Source organism: Carassius auratus, unplaced genomic scaffold (assembly GCF_003368295.1).
Source record: "Carassius auratus strain Wakin unplaced genomic scaffold, ASM336829v1 scaf_tig00001099, whole genome shotgun sequence".
NCBI lineage: Eukaryota > Metazoa > Chordata > Actinopteri > Cypriniformes > Cyprinidae > Carassius > Carassius auratus.
Window position 1 is genome coordinate 21908 of NW_020523338.1, and position 10775 is coordinate 32682.

At 39.5% G+C, this 10775-nt stretch overlaps 1 protein-coding gene across 2 annotated transcripts; it reads left to right on the top strand.

Annotated features, from left to right (window-relative positions):
• The first annotated feature begins 320 nt into the window (after window positions 1–320).
• LOC113069202 (protein shisa-5-like) lies at window positions 321–7282 on the top strand. Of its 2 annotated transcripts, none has more exons than XM_026242212.1 (6): window positions 321–461; window positions 613–775; window positions 2367–2435; window positions 3159–3283; window positions 6117–6311; window positions 6395–7282. In XM_026242212.1, exons 1-6 carry the CDS (start codon window positions 401–403, stop codon window positions 6556–6558), a joined length of 777 nt encoding a protein of 258 aa, XP_026097997.1. In that variant the 5' UTR covers window positions 321–400; the 3' UTR covers window positions 6559–7282. The 2 variants fall into 2 exon arrangements, with proteins under 2 accessions (XP_026097997.1, XP_026097998.1); XM_026242213.1 differs by having other exon boundaries at window positions 3162–3283.
• Window positions 7283–10775: the final 3493 nt, after the last annotated feature.

Sequence of the window (10775 nt, forward strand, 5' to 3'; positions counted from 1 at the left end):
TAGGGATATACATATATTTAATCCAGTATCATAAAACTATAGCAAAAATTCCTGTTAAATTCTAAAAGCATTTTGTTAAGGAACAGACTCATGCACACGATTCTAGATTTCGTTGGGTCAGTCGCTGATTGCCTACACAATGCTGAAGTAATCATCCTACCCTAAACCATACTCTGTTTCACGACTGGATCCATTTATTTTAGTTTGAACTTTATTTCTTGTTGACAAATGAAATCGGCTACATGGGCGCGGTTTGTGTTTTAAAAAATCATAAACAAGAGTCGATTTGGAATCGACTCTTAATTCCCAACGCCTCGGAATCGATTCTTCTTTCCCAGCCCAAATTTAGACGCCCAGTGTGAACATCAAGAGAAGTTAGTTGAAGAGGAAGAGCAGCGCGATGGCGTCCGCCTCAGCGGTTCTTCTGCTCCTGTCTTCGGGTTTATTCACGGTAACAGACGGTAAGTTTATTACAAAATCAAAGAAACACTTTAAACATGCGTTTGGGCGGTTTACCGATGGCGCCAAGTACAAAAATCATTTATACAGCACTTCATTTATCGGGACTTTTTAAACTATGTTCACGTTTTAAGGTCCCTGTTGTTCTTTTAGGTTTTGGAGATGACTGTAAGAGCTATTTCACCAGGGATAACGTGTACAGGTCTTCGATTAGCTGCAGGTATTTGGAGCACTGCTGTGGAAGCTGCGATCACAGATACTGCTGCTCCTCTGAATCTTCGAAGTTATCCGATGATATACAAGATATGTGCACTATGTAAGGATTTTCCTTCTTAATACAATTGTCCGTGAGACCCAAACGTTACTTTTTATACACCCTCACGTAATTCCAAACCAAAATGGTTTAAATCTTAAGAAATTACATGTGTGTGTGATTTTATATATATATATATATATATATATATATATATATATATATATATATATATATATATATATGGATCAGTTAATGCTTTAATTTCCGTCATCATCTATAGCTGTGATCTACTGATAAATCTGTGAACTGGGACATGGTACAATCCAGAGATTTAGGGTTTCACTCACCCTCTAAGCATCCTAGGTGTATATAACTTTCTTCTTTCAGACGAATTCAGTCTGATTAATATTAAAAGTTATCCTGTCAGGATAACCTACATACATACATACATACCCTTACACATCTATCTTACACACCTCTGTAAAAGCTAATATGCCATATGCATATTAATTTGCGTATTATGCCGCACACAGGCTCTCAACAACAATGACATCTGATCAACAATTTCAACAGTAGGCTAGATGGGGGTGGGTTAAATTCAGAGATAAAAAACCCTACATGGATCAGTAAGAGTAATCCACCAATACACGATTCACTATGAACATTCACGTCACTCTAAAATGACGACACGCTCACAGCAGCAGAACTGTACAAATGCTGGACATCCACACACCCCACCACAGTATCACCGACCACCACTTACACCTCCATAACAATGAGCATGAATCAATACTCATCAAATAATAAAGCACTCACCTGTCACTTTTAAATAAAGTCAATGTGTCTGTCATTCAATGTCCCTTTACTCGTATTAAAAAAAATAAACATGGCCAAATAACTTATGTTAGCTGTTAGCCACTTATTGATGTATTCTTTAAAATGGCGCACAAAACCATTGTTAGTGAATTCAGTTGAAGTAGTTTATCCTTCAGTTATTCCTCTTTTGTTTGCAAAAGAGCGCCTTGAAAAAGGCAGATCGCAGCAAGATCTGGTGTAGAGTCGCCGATGACAGTGGCTTGGAAATTCCCAACTAAACGATGGACGCAGTGTTGCCAAATTGGGCTATGTGATGAGTGGGGCTGGGCCGAGAGCCGTGGGAATGGAGCGAGGCCGGTGGAGTGATTAGAAATGAGCGACACCTGCGACACTCACCGGTCTGGAGTCCCACGGAGGAGATCAGGAGGATATAAAATAGGAGCGACGACAGTGAAGGATGAGAGAGGACCAGGCCTGGGCTTTATTTTGTGTTTGGTTTTTGTTTGTGCGCGGCCGTCATCTGTGACGGGGCTATTTTGTTATTAAAGTTTTTATTTGAATGTCCGCCGGTTCCCGCCTCCTCCTTCCTGTGATGATGAAGTTTGTATAGTGTTACTAAAGTTCATTACAAATCTGATTCGATGACTTTGAACAAAAGGGAAGCATTATCTGTAGTACTGGCCCGGTTATTACAGTCTATATGTGCTGGCCACATTCCTTTTTTTTTATGTAGGATATTCCAGTTCAACCTCAAAGAAACTAATCATAGGTCATTTTGTGGACATTACACAATAAAATGATACCTAAATAATAATTTTTTTTAAAAACATTTTAGTTTTTATAGGATAAGCAGAGAAGGCCCTGCTGGCACTGACAGCACACCACTGCCTGAGATGCTTCATAGGTGAGTAAAACACAAATTAATTTTCATTTTTGGGTGAATTAATCCTTTAATATCGGTTTTTGAGCTTAGTCTAATCGTTGATGTAAATCTCAAACCATATCTTCAAATTTACTTGCATTTCCAGCATTGCATCTGGTTCTGTCCTTCCATTTTCTTGCATTACCCAACGTTTCCTTCTGAGGTTGTAATTTTTTCACTGAAATGTTAATGTAGTTTGCAAAAAGCACCCTACTCCCTGTAGGTGCATGTTACGCTTTTAACAGCGACTTTGTCACTTACAGAACAAACACTTTAAAAAGCAGTTTTGTTTTTGTCAATTTAAAGCTTAGGCAGAGGAGAGAAGTAGTATGATGCGACCTTTACATTTTTGAGTGCGTTAACGCGGTGACCAAGGCAAGACGGGGCTTGATCAAAGTAGTTAAAAAAAATTTTTTCGTTTTTTTTGTGGCAATGTTTGCAATAGTGACCCTGATTTGAAACCTGATTTGATAACGGTTTATAATGATATTATGTTTTTAATAATCTAATCTAAGCACAAAGCAAACTAACCAGTGTGTTTTATTGAAACCATAGTGGTTTCATTAAATTAATCGAAAAATAAAATGTTAATTAATAACATTTTCATATAAATAAGATTTATAGATTCAATTATAGATCAAATATACTTTTTACACAAAAGATGCTTTTTCTAATGCTTGTAACTTAATGTTTTTATCTGTCCAGCAGCAAAACCAGTATTGCCGTTACTTTATCAATAGTAGGGGCTGTGGTCTTCGTCATCTTTTTCTTCATCTGCTGTTGCTGCTGCCCCGGCTGCTGTATCTATCAAACGTGTGTAAAACCCAGACGTAAGTGTTTAAGTGGTAATGAAATACTTTAACAAAAACTGAAAATGTAATTGTCCTCAGGCCATTCAAGATGTAGATAAGTTTGTTTCTTGATCCAAAAAGATTTGGAGAAATATTATCACTGCCGAATCCTCTGCAGTGAATGGGTGTTGTCAAAAGGAGTCCAAACAGCTGATAAAAACATCACAATGATCCACAAGTATAGGTGCATCTCAGTAAATTAGAATGTTGTGGAAAAGTTCATTTATTTCAGTTATTCAACTCAAATTATGAAACTTGTGTAAATAAAGTTCAATGCACACAGACTGAAGTACTTTAAGTTTTTGGTTATTTTAATTGTGGCATTTACCCACATTTAACAAAAACCCACAATTTCAACCTCGACCAATTAGAATAGGGTGAAATGTGAATCAGCTAATCAACTCAAAACACCTGCAAAGGTTTCCTGAGGCTTCAAAATGGTCTCTCAATTTGATTCACTAGGCTACACAATCATGGGGAAGACTGCTGATCTGACAGTTGTCCAGAAGACAATCATTGACACCCTTCACAAGGAGGGTAAGCCATAAACATTCATTGCCAAAGAAGCTGGCTGTTCACAGAGTGCTGTATCCAAGCATGTTAGCAGAAAGTTGAATGGAAGGAAAAATTGTGGAAGAAAAAGATGCACAACCAACCGAGAGAACCGCAGCCTAATGAGGATTGTGAAGCAAAGTCGATTCAAGAATTTAAGTGAACTTCACAAGGAATGGACTGAGACTGGGGTCAAGGCATCAAGAGCCGCCACACACAGATGTGTCGAGGAATTTGATGAACCACAGACAACGTCAGAGATGTCTTACCTGGACTAAGGAGAAGAAGAACTGGTCTGTTGCCCATTAGTCCAAAGTCCAAGGTAAAATGACCATGGTGTTGGTGTGCTTGACTGGCCAGCAAACTCACCAGACCTGAACCCCAGAGAGAATCTATGGGCTATTGTCAAGAGGAAAATGAGAAACAAGAGACCAAATAATGCAGATGAGCTGAAAGCCACTGTCAAAGAAACCTGGGCTTCCAGACCACCTCAGCAGTGCCACAAACTGATCACCTCCATGCCATGCTGAATTGAGGCAGAAATTAAAGCAAAAGGAGCCGCTACCAAGTATTGAGTACATGTAAAGTAAATGAACACACTTTCCAGAAGGCCAACACTTCACTAAAAATGTTTTTTTTTCTTATTGGCCTAACTTGTTGAGATAGTCAACTGGTGGGTTTTTGTTAAATGTGAGCCAAAATCATCACAATTAAAAGAACCAAAGACTAAAACTACTTCAGTCTGTTTGCACTGAATTTATTTAGTAGCCTACATGAATTTCACAATTTGAATTGAATTACAGAAAGAAGTTAACTTTTCCATGTCATTCTAATGTATTGAGATGCACCTGTAGTTTACACGACTCCAGTCCATTAACTAGTGAAGCTAAAAGTGTTAATAAGAAACAAATCAATCAATAAGATGCTTTATAACCTTAAATTGTCACTTTTGGCCAAAATGCAAGTCCTCTATCCATAATATTTCTATCTCCAGTAAAAAAAAAAAAAAAAGCATTATGATGAATGCATAATGCATTATAAAATAGTACAAAGCACATGTCAAACATTCATCTGATCTGATATCTGATCTTATGGAATTTCTTTTTTACTGTTATTATTATTATTATTATAAAACTACTACTTATAAGTGGTCTTTGATCGCTTTAAGTAAAGTAGTATCAGAAAAATGGCAAGATATGAGACTTTATACATTATAATCCATCATAAATGTGGATGCAACATGTTTCATTGTGTTACAAATCATTATACTCTTAAAAGCTAGAACCACAACTAAGTTAATATTATAGTATATTAAAACTGTTCTTATTAATATTCATGAGATGAACATGAGCTTTTTATAATGCATTATGTATTCATTATAATTCCTTAAGAATACACTTATAATGAAAGTGTAACGAAATAAACCTCTTGTCTGAATCGCGAGAGAAATATCCACAGACCAATCATTCTAGTCCTGAACCAATATGTTGGTGGAGTTTGATGTGAGACTTTGGACTTTTTTACAGGAGAAAGTGCTGTTATGGTTCATTTTGTCCAGAAGCGATGGTTTAAAGTAAAGAATGTCTTTGATAGATTTTTTTTTTCTTGGAAACGTGTGGCTTGTGTCTTCACAAAACATTAATTGATGGACTGGAGTGCTGTGGACTGCTTTTGGATTATTGTGATGTTTTAGGATTTAAAATCCTAATGGATTTAAAATGACTTGACATTCAGCCAAGTATGGTGACCCATACTCAGAATTTGAGCTCCGCATTTAACCCATCCGAAGTGCACACACACAGAGCAGTGAACACACACACACACACACACACGCACACACACACACACACACACACACTGTGAACACACACCCGGAGCAGTGGGCAGCCACTGGGAGCAGTTTGGGGGTTCGATGCCTTGCTCAAGGGCACCTAAGTCATGGTATTGAAGGTGGAGAGAGCACTGTACATGCACTCCCCCCACCCACAATTCCTGCCGGCCCAAGACTCGAACTCACAACCCTTCGACTGAGAGTCCGACTCTCTAACCATTAGGCCATGACTTCCACACTGGTGATGTAATGCTACATTTCTCCAAATCTGTTCTGATAAAGAAACAAACTCATCTACATTCTTCATGACGAGTAAATGTTCTGCAGATGTTTATTTTTGGGTGAACCGTTCCATTAATGGGGTTCATAGATGATTCAGGATGCTAATTATTGAATTATTAATTGACTTCTGTCTTTTTTTTTTAACAGCTGTGGATGAAACACATGTAACTACAGTCATGAATACACAATCCATTCAGCCGCAGCCGGTAATGCAGGGAGGCCAGTATCCACAATACCAACCAGTGCCGACTCAAGCAGGTTACTGGGGTCAGCCTATGCAGACAGCACCATATCAGGGACAGTCATATGCACCAGGACCCCCACCCTCGTATCACGTGGCCAGTAAGAACACCTAATGCTGGATAGACTGAGACCATGTAGTAGTCTTTTCTGTGAAAGTAACTAGTGTCTTTTACTGTTTCCAGCGAGTCCTGGATATCCCACTATTCAGGGTGCATATAATGGAGGCCAGGCCATGTACCCCATGAAGTCACCTGACCAGCCGGGTGCTGCTCCTGTCCTTTCAGAGACATTGAATCAGCCGGCTTACAACCCCGACTACATGCAGCCACCAAAAACCGGTTACTAAACCACAACCATCTGTCAAATCAGTCATTGCTGGATTGTGGAGTTTGACGCAGTTTCGCAAGGCAGTAAAAATGTGCATTATACAAGACTATGTGCTATGGTCAGGGTTATTAGTTTTTTAATTTTAGTTATTTAGTTTTATTTCAATTTCTTTCATTTTATTAAAAAATAAATAAATGATTACTATAGAAAGTTTTACATGAAAATGTACAAGCAATGAGTGAAAATAGTTTCACACATTAAAAGAAAATGCAGTTTAAGATTTATATTAGTGTTTTCTGCCTTCGGTATTAATAATTCTGCTATACACTGATATACAATATAAAATTAAATATACTAAAAATACAAAAATGTAAAATATAACTTGCCATCTTTATTTTATTTTCATTATTTTTGTTAGTTAATTTTCTTTAGTTACAGCTCATGTAATTCTGTTGAGTTTGCATAAAGGTTTTTTTTTCTGAATTTCAAATGGCAGGAAGTGTGATTATATATAAAGGAAGTGTCAACTATTTTTTTTCCTTTTGAGGGTATAAATGCAACCGCGTTTTGAATAACAATGAGTGTCACAAAACTTTCACAATTATGTCATGAGTCCCACTGACATTCTGCACCAACAAGTTTAAACCCACACACTCGTTTTCAAGCACAGAATGGCTGTTAAGTTAGGAAAAACATTACTTTTTTCACCTTTATTAAAGCATTAAGAAACCCCCGTCCCAACATTTGAAGTGCCTTTTCAGATTGTATTTTACCGTTTCAGGTGACATTGCTTTTTTGAGTTGCAGTCTATTTGTTTAAATGGCTATACATTTGTGAATATGTTAAATTGGTGTTTTATATGTTTTCTATGTGTGAAAGATGGAAAAAAAAAATTTAGTCTCTTTTACCCAGGAACTAGGGACTTTGGCCTGGTACTCGGTGTGTTTCCACCACAGGAACCAGGAACTAAAAGTTCCGGTTAAAAAAATGTCCCTGCTGGCGAGGTGGTACTTTTTCAAAGTTCTGGAACTTTCGGGGGCGGGACTTGGGCGCTAAACATCCTGATTGGTTGAGTTCACGCAGCATTGGCTGGGTTCAACGACCATTTATTGGGATCATTTTCAAAATATTACTGTTATTGTGTGATGAAATATAATTTTTAAAGTATGTAAGGTGAGAATGTAGTCGTTTAAAACTCAAATCTGTGGTTTATTTATAAAGACGGCGCCTATTTAAATATGTGTTTTGCCGATCTCTGAGACGTGAGCTCCACGTGATCAGCGAGAGCTCAGTCCTCATGTATCCGCCGAGAGCAGCCTCACCTCGGCTAGATCTTCTGATGTGTGCCGCTGGCTCTGATGTCTCTTTTTAATGGTTAAACATAAAATATAATTCATTTTGGGTAAATCTAACAGGTTATCTTTGGTCTGTATTCAATTTATCTATATGTTAAAATGAAAATAAAAAGGCAAATTTATATCATATTTAGTTTCATTGTAATGACTATATATACACATTTCCCTGAACTAAGTACATTTCTGCAGCTGTTATGTTTAAAGGGTAACTAAACCCTAAACCAACTTTTTTTTAGTTAATGATCTGTAAGAATGGGGCTTTATTAGTGCGGTTCATTGATTCGAGTAACTTTTTTGACATTTGAGTATGAAGTGTTTTAATTCTACAATATCTGGTGTAAAAACGTCTGAGTGCTGCCCTCTTCAGGTTGAACTGTGGCTACTGCGGTTGATTTTTCCTATTGGATGTTGCGGTGACAACAAGTGATGTAAGCAGTTTCCAGCTCACCACGCCCTTGGTAGTATAAAACCATCTTGTTCCGTCAAAATCACTGTAGTGAGTCAGGAGTTGGAATTGCGAGTATTGAAAGCGACCAGGATAGACTATTATAGCATCTTTTTAGCATAGCATTTATATACTTATTTAGATTTTGTGTAGCTTATATAGTTAATTAGCATAGTTGTTAGTGTAATGTTAGTATTGTTAGAAGCATAGTTAGTTGCATAGTATTGCATCAGTTAGGATAGCTTCAAGTTGGCTTAGATTTATCTGTGTTTAGTACAATGGTCAGGATGGTACGTATGTGTAGTGTTGCTGGTTGCAACAGCACTGCTGGACTGCATAGTTTTCCAGCAGACTTTAAAATTAGGCACCAGTGGTTGCATGCACTTGGCCTGGAAGACCGCGAGTTCCCGCCTAGAGCTATAGTGTGCAAACTGCATTTTACGCGGGATTGCTTCTCCAACGCAATGGAGGTGGTAATGGACTTCTCCACACAGCTTGCGCTGAAAAGTGCAGGAGTTAAGACCGCAGTTTAAGCCAGTGGCTCGAATTGATATGGCTCATGCCACAGATACCTCGACATCCTCCACTTCAGGTGAAGGTGGGGGAGAAAAGTCCTCTACTTCAAATGAATGCGCTGTTGCAAAGCTACTTGCGTCACTACAGTCACTCTCCATTTTAGCTACTCTGACAGCAGCTGTCAATCAATCCATCACTGCGTGTCTCAGGTTCACACCCCACCCGCTCAGCCCCGCCCTCCGTTTATCCCATCTATCTCCGCTGTGCTCTGCCCACTTTTCAGCATTTTTGAAATGTTGCCAGTGGGTGGAGTCAGGCTCTGACCAGGGGTTTAGTTACCCTTTAAATGAAAACAAAAGGAGGCAAAGGTGTTTGATATCCCATTTTTCACAAAAAGATGAATCTTTAAATCTTTCTTGAAAATGAGTAAAGACTAATTGAAAAAAAGATTGGGAGGTCATTCCACCAGCTGGGCACAGTCCAGGAAAAGGTCCATGAGAGGGATTTTGAACTTCTTTGGGATGGCACCACAAGGCGTTATTCACTTGCAGAGCGCAAACTTCAGGAGGGCACATAAGATTTAACCAGTGAGTTAAGGTATGTTGGTACCGTGCCAGTGGTCGTCTTGTAGGCAAGCACCAGTACCTTGAATTTGATGCGAGCAGCTACTGGTAGCCAGTGTAACATGATGAGGAGAGGATTAACGTGAGCTTTTTTTGGCTCATTGAAGACAACCCTCGCTGCTGCATTCTGGATCAATTGCAGAGGCTTGACAGTATATGCAGGAAGAGCCAGGAGAGCATTACAATAGTAAGTGAAGGTATGACTGAAGAAGAGATCGCTTGAAGGAGGTGAGTGGGGATCGGATCAAGTGGACAAGTAGTAGGATGATTGGACAGGAGAAGTTTGGAAACGTCCATCTCTGACAGTAGGGGAGGAGGAGGAGAAAGAGAGCATCGGTCATTGTGAAGTTGTCCTCAGTCTGAGGTGTGGAGAATTGGTCACTGATAGATCTTGTCTTATTTGTGAAGTAAACTGCAAAGTCATCCGCTTTAAGAGTCGATGGAGGAGGTGGTGGCGGTGGATTGTGGTTGAAGAGTGTCCGAGCGTCACGACAGCTGTTAATTTTGTTGTGGTAGTAGGATGTTTTAGCAGTGAAGACATTTTCAGAGCTTCTTTCTGCCATTTCCTCTCTGCAGCCCTGAGTTTATAGCGATGTTCACGGAGAACCTCGGACAGCCAGGGGCAGATGTGGTGGTGCATGCTGGCCGAGACGTCAGTGGGCAAAAGTTGTCCAAGCAAGATGTTAAAGTGGAGCAAAGAGTGTCCGTATCGCTGTTCGTGTCCAGAGCTGAAAACTGAGAGAATGGTGGAAGAGAGGATGAAACCACAGCAGATAGGCGAGATGGAGAGAGTGAGCGTAGGTTCCGTCGAAAGGTGACCTGCGTTGGAGTGTGTGCCACTTCAGGAGTAAGTGCTAGGTTAGCAGTAATGAGGAAGTGATCAGAGGTGTGCAGTGGAGCAACTGAAGAGTTGTCCACAGAGCAAAAGCGTGTGTAGATGAGGTCCAGGTGGTTGCCTGATTTGTGAGTCGCTGTAGTAGACACTTGCTTGAGATCAAATTAGGCGAACAGAGTGTTGAAGTCAGCAGCCTGGGGTTTATCTAGGTCAGGGGTGCCTAACCTTGTTCCTGGCGATCGACTGTCCTGCAAAGTTTGGCTCCAACCCTAATCAAACACATCTGCCTTTAATTTTTAAGTGAGCCTGAAGACCTTAATTAGTTGCTTCAGGTGTGTTTGATTAGGATTGGAGCTAAACTTTGTAGGACAGTCGATCGCCAGGAGCAGAGTTGAGCACCCCTGATCTAGGTGGATGTTGAAGTCACCAAGCTGTACCAGAGGAGTACCATCTTCAGGAAAG

Coding starts and splice junctions, on each gene's coding strand:
- LOC113069202 (XM_026242212.1), top strand. CDS start 401: ATGGCGTCCGCCTCAGCGGTTCTTCTGCTCCTGTCTTCGGGTTTATTC. Junction 462..612: donor TTTATTCACGGTAACAGACG/GTAAGTTTATTA, acceptor TTGTTCTTTTAG/GTTTTGGAGATGACTGTAAG. Junction 776..2,366: donor ATACAAGATATGTGCACTAT/GTAAGGATTTTC, acceptor AAAACATTTTAG/TTTTTATAGGATAAGCAGAG.